Below are 18,905 nucleotides of genomic sequence, written 5' to 3'. Positions count from 1 at the left end.
CAGGCCTCGAGACCTTACCAGTGGCGGACGATTATCTATAACCGGGGCATCCAAGAATGACAACTAATTCCGCACACACGATGCAACAGAATGTTTTATTTGAGTGAAAAAAAAACATCGCTTATCTTGGCCTGCTTCTTTGTCTTCGAAATGAAGTTGAAGATGCTGGCCTCGATCTTATCGAGGCTGTCCAGGTGCGAGAGCCCGGTTCCCTCCATGTCGCCGCAAAAACGGCGAATCAAGCCGAACGCTGCCGCCACTTCAGTGGTGGAGTACGCGCGTGTCGCCGCCTCGTCTGGACCATCTTCGCCGCCACTTGAGCTGTCAGCCTGGGCATTCTGGGTCCCTGCGACCGCAGCTACAATGTCCTCGTCAGCGAGGCTCGCAACGGCCTGAACATTGAATATCGCAGTCCGCTTCCACGAAATTGTCTGCAGACACTTTGGGTGTAACGGCAGCCGGGAAGAAGGACGACAACTCGCGAAACGCATCGTCTATGCGCTCGTCGTTGCCGTCTTCACCGGTTTCCGCAAGTTCCGCTGTCACGAAGTCTGCCTTCTGGAAGCAGTTGGCCACTGTGTCCGTCTTGTTGGGGTCTGAGAGATATCGCCACTCTCGGAACACACGGGCACAGTTCAAGCCGTCTGGGCAACCAACGCGTGTTCGTTTATTAAACACTTTTACATACGGCGAGCTCACCTGCTGAATTTGATACACAACTAGTCCCTTGCTACATAACCTTATATAATGCTAATGAATACCCGGAAAACATAACACACACTTAAGACAACATAAGACATACAATGCACCGCGAATGCGGCGTCACCGATGCACGACTCACCACGAGGAGCCCGCAGGAAACGAGCCGTGGTATCGACCCCCATGGACCAACCACGGGAGACATCCATCCACACACGCCTGCCGATCCCCAAAAAGACTCACTGCTGTGTTCTGTTCGTCGGCCTAGCTTCTCCCGCAGGCGGATGCCACCGCACTAACCCTAACTTGCGTGAACACAGAGCCACTGCTCGCTCGGCAGCCGTTTAGCCTAACTGCAGCCTATCCGAGAGACACGCATTCGCCATGAGGCACAAACAGCTTTACAGGGGGTGATAGCACCTTCACGTCTTCACGTCTCAGTCTTCACGTCTCGCCAAGCGCCCTGTCACCATTTGAATGGCACCAAGCAGGTCAACCTTCAGCTCGGTGCCCATGCGGAGGTTGACCAGCAGCCTGTCAAGGAGTTGCCTCCTGTAGCCCACCTTGAAGGACTTGATGATGCCTGGTCAAGCGGTTGCAGCTTTGCTGTCGTGTTGGCCGGCAGAAACTTCAGCTTGATGTTTTTGAGCTCGCACGTGAGCACGCAAGCAAAAGAGGAATATGGTGGTATGCGACAACTCACGGAAGTGAACTCCGCCAACAAAGCGCTCGCGATCAGTCGCGATGGCTATCTGGGCTACCTGCGAGGGCAGCAGCGATGCACGAAAGGAGCGAGCTGTGGTTGGCTGAGCATATACGAAAGGCACGGGATGTGGTTGGCTGATCAAAACTCCCAAAACAGAAAAAAAAAAACAAACAAACAGAAGGGAGGAGGCCGCCGGCTCCTTCGTTCCTGCTTTCTGAGCTGACGGTAACACGGAGAAGCATGAGAAAGAGAGAAAGAAAAAAAAAAAATGCCGTTCCGCAAGTTGGAGAATGTGCCCAACAGGAGTAAAGTCCGAGCCCTCTCGCCCTCACGTTTTTTGAGCTTTTTGGGTGTCGGCTGAGGCGCGGTGCCGCGAAGGTCGCGGGATGCAGCGAGTGCTGAAGTGCACCTTCCAGCTTGCATGGCGTTCAATATATCCGATGGCGGGTAAAAATACCGTTCGATATAAACATGCGAATTTCTATACTTTTACAAAGGATTTTCAAGGAAATAATTCACGAGTTCGATATAGCCAATAATTCGATATATGTGGGTTAGATATATCCGTGTTCGACTGTACACCACTATTTAGGCCGCATGACGACACATTCCGCGGCCGCAAAGGTAGTGATACAGTCTAACATGTCCAATGTTTACATGCAGCCTGGTGCACTTGCGTTCCAGGGGGCTGCACAAAAGTGTCTGTGGTACATGATAGAGGGTAATAACCTCCCTAAATCAGGCCAAATTAAGAAGTAGAGGCCAAAAAGATTGCCTCCTGGCAAGGACACCAATTATTACTGTCCTGGCACACTTTAGCATTGGGTCAACTGCAACCAAAACTTTGTTGTCCATTTTCTCAAAAGAGTGTTTTGTGCCTGCCACTTCGCTTGTGGAAAGCATAGCGCAACTATGGCTGGACCGATAGTATATATCAGATGTTAAAAAGAAAAATGAGCATATCTGTCGTGACCCTACTAACCTGCACAATATATTTTCAAATTGAAACAAGGCATGAGCAAATGTCGTTCTTTTTGGTTCAAAGGGAAGTGAAAGCAACTTTGAATAGTAACAGGATTTGATTTTCGGTAGAATGCAAGTGATAACCTGTAAAATATGTTACGTTTTAAAATTTACTATACTTAGAGCATATAAGCCAGTATAACAAGCTTTTAAACTTAAAAAATGATGAATGAATGAACCGCGAAATCGTCCGAAAAAACAAATTCATGCTTTTTTATTCCGCTCAAGCGGTCAAATGGCCACAGCCATGTCCGAAACAGCTTTAATGCCTCCCAGTACAATTATCAGGCATTTTGATACGCGCCCAGGCTCTCGCAAATACATTCGGTACCTGCCGCAAACCCCGCTTAACTACGTACGTGCCAACTGCCACTTTGGCATCTCGTGATGAGCGGCGCTGATAACAGCAAAGCGTGAAATAGATTACGGCTCTCTCGCATGAAGCGTTTGGAAACGATGATGCAGAACCCAAAGACTGGGGCGGAAGAGCGGACGACTCGTCCGGCTTTCCCTGATGCATGTGCGCATGCAAACGATGTGCACACACATCGCCGAATCTCCGCCGATACGCAGCATTTGCTGCCGTGTCAAGCTGATCGTTTTTAGTTGTGTGCAGCACATCACCAACTAAGCTGACGCCGTCACTGTACTGTTGCTGTACCGTACGCACGCATATATCATGAAAGGGTTCGCGATGCGCACTTAGTTGCTGACTGCACACGGGCGCGGCAATGGCCAGCTGGTTTCATCCGTGAAGGCAACGCGTCCATGCGGCGCACTTAGCGGTCTCGCACAAATGGGCAGCAGGAATGGCGGCGCGGCGCATTTGGGTTCTCGCCTATTAAATGCGTGCAGTACGCATGCAACTGCGCTAGGCCACGTGCACTACCGAGCATTTAACTGAAGATGCTTATAGTAAGGGTTGGTCAGCGATTAACCCACACTGGCACGTTTGACAGCTGCCGCCATCACGCCTCCGTGCATTTCCGCTGCTTATTCGTAACATCGCCGCACGGCGCCGCGATAGCGGCCACTTTGAATTTCTGGTCTGCTTCACCCCATAATGCTTCGACATTGCGGCAAAACTGACTTTCGAACTCTGCTACTGTCGTAAACAGATCAACTCGCGAAAGCGCTGGTTCGAACCTACGAGATGATAAACACGGCAGAGGTGGGGGCTTCAAATAATGCCTTTCGGACCTAATATTAATGAGACCTCCTTAATATTGTGTCTAACAAAGAAAAACGAGCCCTTAAAAATCTTCTTCTTTCCGCCTTTCGGACCTGCAATTTGGGCAGAAAGTCTGAAAAATCAGATGCAGAATAGTTTCAGCGTCCGAAATTCTGGACGTTCTAATACATTGACGTCTATGGGGCTGGTGACGGTGCCGCGAAAGCGTCCGAATTTTCAAGCATGTCCGGAAAATCGGGCGTCCGAAAAATCGGCAGTTGACTGTACTGTAATATTCGTTTGAATATTCAAAGTGCTCGAATATTCGCACAAACCTAGTGTTAACTATGTCTTCCAGTAAATATTCTGTGAGGTATTTGCAAAGCTTTTCCTCTTTCCACATCGTGCATGTTTCCCAAATCACTGACACCTTCTCTTGGCACACTTTTAAAAACCAAGTTGTGACAACGTTTGAAGTGTGCCAGCCATCTATAAAAGGAAATGAAGTGTTGGCACCAAACATTGGTGCAAGCTCTTGCCACAATGACCGCACCACTGAGGGGAAGTTTATTGCTTGGTGCTTCCCCAATCTAAAAAAGGCAGCACTTTCTCTAACTCCGAGTACCGCCGTGCACATTCTTTATGAGAAATCTTAAACTGATCATGCTCATAACTACTCAGTATCTAGTGCTTGTTCTTAATGAAGTGTGAGATAGGCTTAACGCTGTACTTCCAGCGAAAGATGAATAATGGTCCACATGCACTCCGAAATGAAGCCGTACACGCTATCGATGTTCTGCGGCGTGGACTACGAATCATATGATTGTTGTTTTGATATGGCATGCTTACAGTAGCAGCCGTGTACTTTCGTGAACAAACGTTTGCGGCGTGCGAAAAAAAGATTATACGGCCATGGCACTGCTTCCTGAGAAGGTTAGAGTCAAGTCCTCCGTACCGCTGGAGAATCACCCGCCGATTAAGACGCGAGGCAGCTAGCTGAGCTCAACCACTGTAAAGCAAGATGAACTGCTCGCCTCGTTTTTTCGGCTCTCGCGTCATGCTTGCAGTCTCTTTTTATGATATCGACTTGACAGGCGTATAAAACATGTTGCGTGAACGCGGCTAGAAAATCGCACAAAGTCAGAAGGTGGTTAATTCAAGGTTGCAATTGCAAAGCATGTATGAAGTGCCAGTTATATTTAGCGGCTTAAATATATATCACCCCAATAAAGTGACAAAAACAAAGCAAACCTGCAGAACGATGTCAAAGCTTGCTGAAAATGCACAGACGTCCGTTCCGGCGTGATAAAGCAGCCTTCCCGACGCGTGAAATGCAGGCGCCGAACTTCTGACAATGTGCGGAGTTCAGTTGAATTCAACCAGCGCCTCAGGAGGCGCTGATTCAACCAACCGCGCAACGCTAACGGTTAACGCGAATGTGAACGTTCAACAACGACGTAGGTCTCACGAGCACGGGGAATCAAAACCAAAGTTTTTCAACCGTTGGACTTTAACAATAAAGACAGCGAGTAATATTACAGTCGCTGCGTGCACGCCCCGTTACTCATTGTAGTCAACGGAAAGCGATGAACAGACAGCCAAAATGAAGGCGAGACAGCGCTGTGATCCACGCGCCGCCTTATTTCTCGTTGCCGTGAATCTGTGCCTTGTCTGCATACACCGCACAGCAAGCCTAACCACGTGCGCTTCCGCGGGGTCGCTTCTGCCATCGTGGAGAGGACTTGAAAAGCGAAATGGAAAAAACTAAATGTGCTGTTCACAAACTTGAGGAAAGAATGAGATGCGAATGAGATGGACATGGTGTAAGAATGGTGCTGGCCTTGCCTAAACAACTGGCCTGAATAATCTTGCCACTCCATGAGCTATGGCATTGTGTGGACACTGATGGAATGGCAATGACCCCAGTACAGTACATGAAGCAGTTTTTACACTTGAAAAATCAAATTTTAATGTTTATAATCCACATTTTATTTATAAATTTTACTGGATTTTACTGATTACCTTGAGACCTTCTACTGAAAAATAACTTTTATTTCACCAATATCATTTCAAGACAGCATGCAAGACAGAAGGGAACATCACTTTACTTTTATCAACCAAAAATTCCAATTACGCAGCTTCAAACTGTCAAAAGTTGACTGCATTTGCACTACCCCCAAGTTTTAAATTTTCTGTCAATCAAAGTGAAATTTTGACAGTGAAATACTAACTTGCTAATTATCGATACTAACTGCTGATGCTTGCAATGACTACAAATGTTTCATATCACACCAATACACTTTCAGCTCTACTAAAGTCAGGCATAGTGATAAATCATTCTTAAAGGGCCACTAAACAACCTCACGGTCCAAAATTTGCGATGCGAGAGATAACTGCTCACTTGTACAATGTGAACATGCTGCTGCAAGAATTTCGCGAATAAGTGCTGTAATAGAGAAGTTAAGGGGTATAGAATGACCCGCTCCCACTGCCTTCGGTTTGTGCTGGGCCTTCCCATCCTTCTTAGCAGCAAAGAGGGGTATGCATTGCCCTTTGTTGTGACTACACTCACTTTGGCAACGTAGCATGACGTCAGCAATTATGTCATCGGCGCACAGCCAACAACCGAGTAAGGCTTCTTTACGTGTTGCTCGTGTCAGAGCGGTGTGGTGAGGAAGCGTAGTGTGAGGGTTGCGAGAACTAGTGAGGTAAACAAATACGTTACAGCACATGTGCCTTTTCCGTAACGGTAAAGTCGCGAGACACCTCTCGTTTTGGCGATACTGCTTGTGCTGGTAGTCTCGGGTCTATGAAAACGATAAGAGGGCAGCACAGGAAAATGAAAATGCGGACTGCGTGGCCAAAACTGCATCACCACAGGGCCAAGGCGCCGCCGCTCCATAGTGCAAAGGACCAATTGACGAAGTCGATGCTACGTAATGCTGCCCATGGGCAAGATTGCGTCACTGTGTGGGCGAAAAGGACTGGCTAAGCGCAGGAGCGGGGCATGGGAATGGTTTTTCGAAATGGAGAGTCTGCGTGGTGCTGTGATATTTGCAAAATGTGATCACCGTGTGCGGCCTTCTGCACGAACTAGCGAGCTTGTTTGGCAAATGCAAAAAAGTCGGGACCTGTTTACTGGCCCTTACATTTCATTTGAGGAAGAGGTGTCATACCCTAAAAAATTGTCTTCCCAGAGGTGTGGTGAAGATGGGCTCGAGGTACCACTGGCTTCACTCTCAGTTGCACTGCTGTGACCACTACTGCCGCTCTCTCCTCCTGCAAAGGTGCCATGCAGCTCAGTGAGGAACACATTAGAAATGCAGTAACTTAACATAACATATATATTTATCAATTTGCTCAAGTTAGTCCACTTTTGATAATCTGCAATCCTTTTTGATTACAAAGAGGATGGAAAACTGTAGCATTACCTGAAGATGCTCTGCACACACTACAAAAATAGGTTAGTTGACTTCAGTAAATTCGGCCCGAAAGAGACCATCAAATTGGTTGAAGCAAAGAGGCAGAAAAAAAAAACACACCACTTATTCATTTGGTAGTATTTGCACCAACTGTAACATGTCCCTGAATCGAAAACGTGCCCACAATCGGCGAGTCCAATGCAGAAAATTCCTATAAAAATGACAGTGGAGCATCTTAGCTTCATAGAAATTGAATGCATGCCGCATGCTTTAGCAATAAAATCATAGCATATCTCCAATTCTGGCAACAAGAAAAAAAAAAAGAAGTAATATAGGCATTAGAATAACAGAGAGCTGAGCTAGTTGGTAAGTATTCATTCTAAAAAGACAGGGCGTGCAAGTCCGAGCATGGTTGCAGAAAGCGATAGGAAGAAACGTGTCGTAGGTATACCGTACATTCATCGCGTATCTCACAGGCTAAAGAAAGTAGGAACTAGATACGGCGTTAATGTTGTTTTCACGGCTGCCAATAAGCTAGGTAAGATTTGTGCCGCTGTGCAGAGGAAAAATGAGGGAGTAAAAGACAAGAAGCGGACCGATATTTGTTTCGTAAAACACAAAAACAAATTCACTGATTGCTGTACGAGTGTGGTATATAAGATCCCTTTCAGCTGCGGCCGCTTCTACGTAGGACAGACGGGCCGATGCATCAACCAGAGATTGTTGGAACATAAGAGATCGCTAACAGGAGGCTCACCTTCTAATCTATCTTTACATTGTCGAGATTGTAAGTGCACACCAAAATTTGATGAATGCGCAGTGTTGTACCAGCATAGAAATGAAGAAACGCGCCTGATGGTTGAAGCATGGCATATTGAGAATAGTGGTAGCGCATGCATGAGCCAACCGTCGATTAACTTGCATAAAGATGAAATCAAATGCCTTAACACTTATCTTCCACGTGTAGACCGCCACGCGTGCCGGATTGATAGGTTCGCCTGTTGCATGGGCATGCGCAGATAAGTTTTCGTGCCTTCTTTCTTTTCAGCCGTTGTGCGTCTCTTCAGTTGTTAGTCGGCGTTTGTGGTGTCCTGACTTCTTTCTTGTGTCCGTGTTTGCACGCCCTGCCTTTTTAGAATAATATAGGCAGCAATAATGATAATTGCTAAGATTTTATGTGCAAAAAAGATGATAATGCACGCTTTCGTGGGGGACTCCAGATTCATTTTGATCACCTGGAGTTCTTTAACATACGCCTAAATCTAAGTACATGGGTGTTCTTACATTTCAGGAGGAGGGGGGTGAGAGAGAGAGAAGAAGATGAAGAAAAGAGAGAGATGAAACCAGCAAATTTAATAATAATAATAATAATAATAATAATAATAATAATAATAATAATAATAATATCTGAGGTCTAACGTCCCAAAACCACGATTTGATTATGAGAGACACCGTAGTGGAGGGCTCCGGAAATTTCGACCACCTGGGGTTCTTTAACGTGCACCTAAATCTAAGTACACGGGCCTCAAACATTTTCGCCTCCATCGAAGAAACCAGCAAATTTCATTACAGAATGAACGTAAGTCTATTTACTTAAATGTCTGTTGTCATCACCCTGAGGCAGAAGTTTATGCCCATTAAAATAAAAATATGCTGTTCTCTTTATAGCTGACAGCACACTTGATGCCCTACACTTATTAAACAACTCCAACATTCTTAAGAGAATGAAACTTTATTCACTCAGTGTTTGTCGTAATCCATTTCACCCATTCACCCAAGCCATTTTGGAGCAGCTTTTGGAGCAGGCGAAAATTCTTTTCGGAGCAGAGAAATTTTTTTTTGAAGAAGTAAAAACAGGCTTTTGCAGCGATAGTCTAGAGAAGCAATTGGAAAATGATTAAATTATGCAAACTGCAAATGAAGCTTTCACGATGGACAGATGGACAAAAGCAGCATAGTGATGACTGGCCTAGCCATGGGACGGATGAGTTTCAGGTGTGGGGGGTGGTGGTGTTTAAACTAACTTGCAAATTAACCCTTTAAGGGTCGAATTTTTTCGCAAAATCCAGTCCAAAAATGTGTAATTTTTTATTGCTGAAATAAATTCTTCAGACGATTCTATTTAAGAAAAAGATTGCCTAAAATTTTTTTCGTGACCGTAAAGTGACAAAAAAATCATTTTTGTTGTTACATACACATGGTTTATTCGTAGTAAAATCAAGCAAAATCCTAAAAAAAGACTAAACAGTTTTAATAAATAAAAATTATGCATTGTATTAAACATAGCTCACAGACATACAAAATAAGTGCACCAGAGTACTTTTTCGGTTAAAAATGTTTGCGCTCTAACACTAAAAACTTTCCAGCGTGTGATAGTCTTTGAAGCATGGCTTGCCGCGCATGCTTTTCAGATGTCGCTCCTTGATCGTCATCAGAGTCTGAACTCGTCAGAAAATCTTCGTCTGACAAACTGAAATCCAATGAATCAGATTCTGATTCGGCACTTGGGGAATAGTCCGCATCGGAAGAATCGCTGCTCGACTCACCAGCAGCAGAGCAACCAGCACGCGCTTCCATAGCGTAAGCGAACTGCGTCAGTGAGTGCGCGCAAGAAAACTCTATGGTTGTGCGCCCGTCCGGAAAGCAAAACGAGTAAAAAAGCTACAGTAATCCTTCGGCTTATCACCAACAAGATGTAATTAGTTTTTCCAAGACCCCAAAACAGGAAACGCAATCATGGCGGCGTCTGTGTTTTTTGTGCCGCACAGAAACAGATGTAATCGTGCCCTGGGGAGCAATAAACGAGAGAATAACAAGCGGTCACCATTTGAGAGATTAGAAACCAAATAGCCATCAGCTTTGCGGGCGCAAGAAGCGAAAACCAACCGAAGGACGAAACCGAAGGACAAAGGGCGAAGCATAAAAAAAGCAACAGCGGAGAGACATCGGCGCATGAAAAAAATTCCATGTATTCCCGAAGCGTGGCAGCACATGCAAAGCAAGAGAAATGATCGTAAAAGAAGCGTACTTTAAACCAGCTGCACCGCGAACGCGCTCGGATGGTCAAGCGATAGCCGGCGCGGTGTTTTGGGAAGCAAAAATAAAATACAACGGAGAGACATCGGCGCATGAAAAAAATTCCACGTATTCCCGAAGCGTGGCAGCACATGCAAAGCAAGAGAAATGACCGTAAAAGAAGCGTACTTTAAACCAGCTGCACCGCGAACGCGCTCGGATGGTCAAGCGATAGCCGGCGCGGTGTTTTGGGAAGCAAAAATAAAATACAACGGAGAGACATCGGCGCATGAAAAAAATTCCACGTATTCCTGAAGTGTGGTAGCATAGGCCAAGCAAGAGAAATGATCGAAAAAGGCGCGCATTTTAAAAATAAACGCTATGCTGTACATGTACGACGAAAACCATTTGGTACCAGGAAGCTTCTGCCGTACATGTACGGCGAAAACCCTCAAGGGGTTAAAGCCTGCTACGCCCCAAGTAGTGCTCAAGCATAATCGAAATATAAATATTAAAAATGCAGTAATTTTTTCTTAATTTATTTACAGCTCCCCTAAAGGCCTTTGTGCAGGTAATAGATAAGGCAGTGGAGGCAACACACACGAGAAATACAACCCTAGAGATTGAAAAGCAACTAATAAATGCTTTGGAAAAAATCAGTGAAGACTTGACAAACTAGTCCAATCTTCACTCTGGACGGCATCATCAACGAGCTTGACAGAGAGAGAGTGAGCCTCGAACCCAATGCAGCAGTAACCGATCAAATTGATCAGCCACTGTCACCTCAATCTATTCAGTGGGCTTACTTCATCAGTAAGAGTCTTCTGCTGGCTTGCATGTCCAATCCTGTTTGGGCCCCAATTTTGTTGAAGGCCTGGAAGCGAAGCTGTTAAGAGACACTGCAGACGGCTTATTCAAGCTTGAGTAGTGGGCAACAATTGATGATCGACGAAACTCGATCCAGAAGCTTCAGTGCTGTGGCTCCTGTTGCTGTTTTCTTTTTTTTCGCTAGCCATGATGTGTGGAGGAAGGCACGTTGGCCGTCATTTATGAGCAGATGGGTTAGAACGAGGCTTACCACCTACGAGCGTGAGTGGGGAGGGGAGGGACACGACACTTCTCCACTACCATCGCGCACAAAGACGCTATGGCTGGGTTCATCGACTCTCCAACACAGCATAGAAAAGGCACTTGAGGCAGGTTGTCAACGTACGTGAGTATATTAACCCAAGATGCAGCACAGAATGTCAGCCATGGGATTGCGGGCCAAACAGGGTAAGTGTGCAAGATCTATTGAGTACGCTTGCCTGTTGACGGCTACCACACAAAGGGGACTACTGAGTGCACGAACTAGAAATCGCCTGCTAAGGATGTGCGTGACCCCTCTAGCAGGCCTGAAAGCATCTCTTTAGCAATAAGCAAGCGCCAGAGAGAAGCAAACTTAGGTAAAGAGGGGGACCCAGGGGCCGTCGCTGGCGGCCAACGAGGAAGGGCGCAACACAGTGACGTACGCTAGCGTGACGCATGACATGTGGTGCCGGGCAGGGAGAAGCACGGCTGGCGCCGGGAAAGAAAGCCAGGCACCGTGGCTATGGCCTCCCTGCTGCCGTTTAAAAGGCTCCTCACCAGGTCTGACCATTTTGAGCTGATGAGCGCAATGCATATACTGGGCGTTCATGATCACTCACGTCTGCCAAAATTTGCAATGCTAGCGCCGCGGAAATAGGTCAAATTTCAAGCTGACCGCCGCTTGCCCTTCGTCTCGTGGGTGCACGCCCCTAGAAGGATGGGATGATGTACAACAAAGAAGGGCCCTACGTAGTTGTCAGTGCTTTCACGTAGCTCCTCTACATAGACATCTGTGCACTGACGTTGCCCAGAGTAGCATATGACACTGCGATAATAATTTTACGTGACATGTGTAGCTTGTGTAATTTGTTGCTTGAATAGATGAATGAAATTTAAGAGAAATAATAAGGCACAAACGGAATATCTGTGTGTTCTTCTTTTTACTGCAAACGTTCGTGTTCTCGTGGTTTGCGCGTTGAGCAGACGCCAGCCCTGACAACGAAACTGTGCAATTTTCTACCCCATTCCAGCACTCGTTAGGCTCATTTATCCTCCTTTGTCAACCTAAATGTTCATACAGCACTGGCTCTTGATACCGCTAGCCTCATGCCCGTACAAATGTTGCAGCTTTCATGCCCGTCCCGCAGTACAGGCAGTACACCACAGAGAACGCTGACACAACGCCGCTCGCGTGCTCGGGCTGGCTCTGGCACGTAATGCGCACGTGACCTTGCATGTTCATGACATGTTAATGCGTATGCATTATGTGATCCTCCGGCTCCGATACCGAAGAGGGCAGGGAAGGGATTTGGCTTGCGAAGGCTACACGGAGCGAGTGGCAAGGGTCTCAAGCTCGTCTCCTCGCATCATGGTTTCGCGCCGCTACAAATTACCGTATTTACTCGCGTAATGAACGCACTTTTTTTTCCGAAAAACCAGAGCAATGTTGGGGGGTGCGTTTATTATGCGAGGTAAATTTTCTAAAACTTTTTTGGGATGAGCCGAAAATACGATAATGCAAAAAAAAAAAAAAAAAAAAAGTTGCGTAGCTTACCTTTTACAATGAACATGCGCGTACACTATTTGAAAACACGCATTTTTATTGCACTTCAATTGCTTCAATCTTCGTCAGAATCGCTGGTACCGTCGTCCAGGTCACTGGCCACTTCAATGTCTTGGTCCCACAAGTGGTCGTCTTCGCTGCCGTCCAGCGCATTTGCGATTCCAGTCTTCTTAAAACTCTTTGTTATCAGATCACCTGGCAGCGAGCGCCATGAGTCCAAGATCCAGGAGCACACCAGCTCGACGGACGGCCTCTTAATCTTGCCAGTCGGCGTCAGGGCGTGCCCTCCATGGGCCATCCATTCCGTGTACAAGCGGCGCACACCGTCTTTGAAAGGTTTATTGATGAAAACATCAAGGGGCTGAAGCACCGAAGTGAGTCCACCCGGAATGATGGCGATCTCGGTGCGCAGCTCCTTGAGTTTCCGACGAACGTTCTCTCCCAGGTGGCCGCGAAAACTATCGAGAACAAGGAGAGACGGGAGAAGCAGGGCGCCAGGGCGTCGTCCCCAGACAGTCTGCACCCAGTCGACCATCAGATCGGCCGACATCCACCCTTTCTCCTGAGCCCGCACGTGTATTCCGGCTGGGAAGTTGGCCTTCGGCACGGTTTTTTCGCTTGAAAATAACGTACGGTGGCAACTTCCGGCCGTCTGCCGTGACAGCCAGCATGACCGTGAAGCGCTGCTTTTCGGCGCCTGTCGTTTTAACGAGCACGCTACGTGCTCCCCTGTCATTGACAGTCCTACTCATCGGCATGTCGAAATTGATGGGTGTTTGGTCGGCGTTCCCGATTTGTGAGAGAACGAATTCTCGGTCCCGCCGCAGGCGTATAACGAACTTGTGAAAATCCACTACCTTATTTTCGTAGCAAGGAGGAAGCCGCTGGCAAAGTGATGTTCGCCTCCTCAAGCACAGTCCGTTGCGCCGCATAAAGCGCGTCGTCCACCCATTGCTCACTTTAAACGCCGTGGGAGCGATGCTACTGTAGCGATGCCATGCTTCCTGGCTGTGGCTCGCGCTTGCGTCTGGATCATTTCGTGCGAAACGACACAGCCGTCGTTTCGTAGGTCCCGGACATATTTTAAGACCTCCTCTTCCACAGCAGGAAACTTCCCGGTCTTTGGTCCCCTGAAGGAACGTCGCTCCCTATTTGTAGCGCGGAGCTTGTCATGCTGCTTCCGCCAGTAGCGCACACGTACTTCATCAATTCCGAAATGCCTACCGGCAGCACGATTCCCGTGTTCAAGTGCGTACTCCACAGCCTGTAGCTTGAAACCGGCCGTGTAGCTCACATTTCGGCCCATCGTCCACGACAAAACGCAACACAGGCTTAGAAAGAACTTCCAACGAGGTGAGAATGGGCAGTGGGCAGCATGGCATGACTTCTGAGGCGAAAAAAAAAAGTAGGGCTATGATGCTATGATGACAACCAATGACAACAATGCTAAAACTCGCGTCACCGTCTTGCATCGTTTTGATTGGCTGTCCTACCCGGCCTCGGAAATTCCGCCGCTTCGGTGGTAGATGGCGTTATCTGCTGCAAGCTGCAAGGCTTGCGACCACCCGATACCCGATGCAAAAGGGAAAGCCACAGTTTCACCATCATCATCATCATATCCCCGCGCGCTCCCGCACCGCCGCATTAGACATTTAGATGCCGCCGGCTCCGCAAAGCTTCGTATTTGTGTGACCGTGGGATGGCGTGGGCAGTTTTGCTGTTAGGTAGCCTACACGACCGGTCGTGTAGGCTCCCTACGCTGTGTGCTTGTGAGCCGCGATGTCTCTACACTCGAACCGTTCGTGAATACTGCTGCGGCGTGCGGATACTTACTTCAAAAACAATACAAAAAGAGAGGGACCGCGCCGCGCACAGATAGAAAAACTAACAAAACGGTGCGCTACCGCGGGCGGAAGGGAGGGGGGAAGCAAACCGAGGGGGGTCGGCGTAATAAAGGAAAAAAAAGGAAGGAAGAAAGATAAGATCAACGGACGAGGAAGCGCCGCGCGTTGGTTCGTGGGACTGCAGCGGATGAAAGTTAGGGGTGCGTTTATTACGCGGGGAAAAAAAAAATCCCAATTTTGACGACTAAAGTTGAGGATGCGTTTATTATGCGAGTGCCTTCATTACGCGAGTAAGTACGGTATTGTTTTTCTCAGCTCGTAATGAATTGATTTGAAAAATTCTTGCAGCATAATGCTCTTCATTTGGCACACAACTTCCAGCGTCTAACTAAAATCTGCTATGTGGCCTGGTGAGGGGCCCTCTAACAGCGGTTCCCGGCGAATGGGGCAAGCGGGGCCGGCACAACACGCTAGCTGAGGGATGAGGCGCGGAGAGATGCATCTTCAATCCCCACAGATGGTGGCAAAATTTTCAGCGAGGGCCATGCTTACTCTATTAGAACCTTTAGCAATGACTTAGAAATTATTTGTTAATTATTGTTGTTACTGTTTGTGCAGTTTGTGTTACGTTGTAAATTGGATGAAAAATTCATGAACACGGGATGTCGCTGGAGCTGACGATTCGACAAGCGAACTTGTCTTCTTTAAGGCTGCAACTGCTTTCCTTAGCATGTGTGTATGCTTCGTACCCTCTCCTCCAGACCAAACAAAAGAGGAGGAAGGGGGGCAACAGCGAAAGCATGCTGGTGGTTGGGTCATGTATCGATGTACCAAAGGCTGTGTATTGCCATAATAGGACCTTTAGGACATGTTAGTGCATGCAAAAGCGCACCCTCATTCTACTGCGTACATAATACCTTGCTCTCGTCTCAGATTTAAGACTTGCAAACACCTTCAAAAAAGTTATAGTTAAAAGCACCGGAAGTTATTACGTGATAATTTTGACGATCTGGTGTTTTTTAAAGGGCCAGTAAACAACACCGAGGTCCAAAAATTGTAATGAAGAGGAATATGCGCACTTTTGCTATGTGAACATGCTGCCACAAGAATTTTGGAGAGTACGTGCTTTAATAAGGAAGTTACAGGGGTTAGAACATCCGTTTCAGCTTGTTTCAAATTTTTGCGTGGCCTCGCCACTCTTCTCCGCTACAGGGAGGGGAAGACGTAGCCTGTCGTCGTGACTCCGCCCACTTCGGCAACGCGACACGATAGATCAGTCGATCGATCAATTGAGCTCGATCAGTCGCAATGCACTTCCGCTTGCTGCGGCTCCTGGTTGTTTATTGTTTACATTGTCGCACGTGCTCCGTGACTTGATGGGCAGTTTTCGGCTCTTCAGTATTTTTAAACCTTTGTGACAGTTCACAGTGCTGCAGGAATGCGTGCCTGCTTTCCAAGACAACGAAGGGGCTCGAGAGAAAAGCGTAGAGAACCCCGCTTGCCGCGCGTGCTATGGAAAAACCAAGCAAGTGCGACCCGTCCGAGCTACCGGAGATTCCCCATCTCTCCGCTCGATTTGCAGCCGACAAGTGAACAATGCTTCCTCCACGTGTTGCTCATGTCGAAGGCGAAGTGCGCGCAGGTGCTATGCAGTGCGAGGAATATACGCGCGACAACCCGACAAGTGCATGGCCAAAACCGCATCACCGCAGGGTCAAGAAACAAGTCGCAGTTTCGTAGTGGTGGGTGGGAACAGGAGCTGATGTTAACTTGTTGAGACCTGGTTTAGACCAATCAACGAGCTCAGTGGTACGTGAAGTTGCCTATCGGCAAGTTTGCGTCACTGCGCGTACGAGGGGGATTGGTCAGGCGAAGGAAAGAGGCACGAGAATTGTTTTTCGAAATGGATGGTCTGCGCGGTGCCCAGCGCTGTAATATTCGGAAAATGTGATCGCTGCGGTCTACTGTACGAATTGGCGAGCTTGTTTGGGGGGTGTAAAAAAAAAAAAGGTCGGAGCCTGTTTACTGGCCCTTTAACATGAACCTAAATCTAAGTAAACGGGCCTTGAGCATTTTGCCTCCATTGAAATGCGGCCGCCACGGCCAGGGACTTTTGAAATACCATTCTAAAAACCTCCTAATGCTTGTTTCGTGCCAAGGAAATGCTTTGTTTGAAAGAAAATCATGTTTTATAGTGGTCTGCATACCGTTAGCGCAATTCAAACTGCCCACCTCTGGAAGGACTCCTGACGTAAGCACTCCCCAAAGCCACCTTTAGCAGGCTGTACGCCAACACCTTCCTTAATCTGGCAACATTGCACCTCCACCGGAAATGCACGAAATACTTCCTGTTATGCTTGCTTTCGTATACTTTGCTGGCCGCCGCTGCCTGCATAGTAATCCAACGATTTCTGCGGATGAAATAGTTTCAACGAAGCGCTTGATACTCGGACAATACTGTGTAGTGTCGGGAAACTACATGTGATCTGGGTGTCAGTGCGGGAGTACGGGCGCCCCATGTGCATGTGTGCATTCATGCTGGCGCCGTTTGGTGAGCCTCCGTTTATGAGCTGCTGGTGCACCGTGCCACCGAAATGCGACACGATCAACTCGGTATAACGTGAAATTTGTGTGCACAGCCTTCACTTGTGTGATCCACGTCGGACCAATGTTCATTCCCTCCAAAGAGTCGTGCAGAAGGTGCCTGATGACTCATTTGGCTTTGCGGCGCAGAGAGGGACGGTTCATAAAAACAGCCATGAGAATGATATGTAGCCCTTCCTATTAATACAGTTTACTTTTTTAAGACCTTGAAACCATTTCTTTATTTTTCAATTTCCCTTACATGGGCATGCAGCATCCTGACAAAAACGACGGAACAGCGCTGAGGGGAAGCAGTACTTTCAAGGGTGGTTTACACGACTTGCTTACGTTATGGTTGGTTTCGTAATCCTCTGCATGAAAATGCTGGGAGCACACAAGTATATTTGTTTTGTTGTTCATCCCACTGTCGCTGAAGTGCGGCACTTAAATACTTCGAGCGTAGGAGTTCCCTCCGTGGCGCCCATTGGAAAGTTGTTGATTTCATTGCTGCAGCTGCTCTTAGTCAGGTGGCGTACACCATTCGGGCATCGGACAACATCACATGGACGCTGCATTTGGTCGAACTTTCCGTTAGAGCAACTTTTATGAGCGTGCTAAGCACACGCAGCAGTACGTGGTAACGAAACTACCACCGAGGTGCGACCCCGTGAGTGAAGCACGGCCCAGCGAAAACAGAACTTTTTGACCACCTGTGCCATTCTCCATGATAATGCCAAGAAGTTCTTTTTTCGACGAATCAAACAGAAACGCACAAGCAGAATTTTATTACGTCTTGGAATGCATGGAACGTTCTTTTCTATCATAAGTAGTTTGAGTACTAGTGTAATTGTACTCGGGACTCTTGATGTCATCGGGATCACTTCCAACATGTCCCACTGGTGGCGCATATTGTGTCCTACATTTACCTTAATTTCTCGATTAGTAGAGCACTGCTGTTGATAATATTGACGTTTCAGACATTCTCAAGCATTAACCTTTCACTCTAGCATAAATTGTTGTTTGCCTTTAGTGTCCCTTTAAACACTGCAGCCAGGGGCATAGCCAGAAATTTTTCCGGGGGGGGGGGGGGGGGTTCAGCCATACTTTATGTTCGTGCGTGCGTTTGAATGTGTGTGTGTATATATACGCAAGCAAAATTGCAAATTTTCGGGGGGGGGGGGGGGTTGACCCCCCCCCCCCTGGCTACACCCTTGACTGCAGCACAAACAAAACATCACTAGGCTAAGCAGCACATGACAAGCAACACGGCATGATGACTACTAAGTTGATTGATGCTGATCTGCCACTCTCAAGGAGCTCTACTTGTTAACGCAGGCTGGGCGTAGCCAGTTCATAGCCTTCAAAATTACACTAGCACAAATGCAATCCCAGAGGCTACACCTAGCCACCCCAGTATTCGAGCGTGCTGCAAAGGATGAGTCACTGTCTCCAAGGTGAGGCTCACCATTGCACTTCTCACTCCACTCTTGAGTACTTTGGAGGTCACCTTTAGCGGCGCAAGCAATCGTGGCGTGCTGAAGTAAGGTAGTGGATTCTCTGGTCTTTTGCACTGCCGCACCTAGCAGTGGTTTGCCATCACACAAATCTCTCCTGCTGGTTGCCACACTGTGCAACTAAGTGTGGCCTCTGGGCATGACATTGTGTGAAATAAGTATAAGTGTGATGGCAGTAAGCGTGATGGAAAGCAGTGAGCTGCACGAGACACTGCTTGTATGTGGCCATGCATGGCAGTCGGAGAGTCCAGTGCTGCTGAAAGCACATTCAACACAGGGATGTGGGAGTTTTGAAC

General features: G+C 47.5%; 1 protein-coding gene across 2 annotated transcripts in view; it reads right to left on the bottom strand.

Moving 5' to 3' along the window:
* Positions 1-18,905, bottom strand: part of LOC119403765 (ras GTPase-activating protein raskol) — a gene marked incomplete at its 5' end in the record, with an annotated part of 185,247 nt that overhangs the window by 19,188 nt on the left and 147,154 nt on the right. For both annotated transcript variants that reach the window (XM_037670599.2, XM_037670600.2), the window contains 1 exon segment: positions 6,776-6,878. In XM_037670599.2, the coding sequence (XP_037526527.1) occupies positions 6,776-6,878 (103 nt within the window).

This window comes from Rhipicephalus sanguineus, chromosome 1 (assembly GCF_013339695.2).
Source record: "Rhipicephalus sanguineus isolate Rsan-2018 chromosome 1, BIME_Rsan_1.4, whole genome shotgun sequence".
Classification (NCBI taxonomy): domain Eukaryota; kingdom Metazoa; phylum Arthropoda; class Arachnida; order Ixodida; family Ixodidae; genus Rhipicephalus; species Rhipicephalus sanguineus.
Note: the sequence above shows the minus strand (reverse complement) of the source record. Positions and strands in the feature narration are given on the sequence as shown.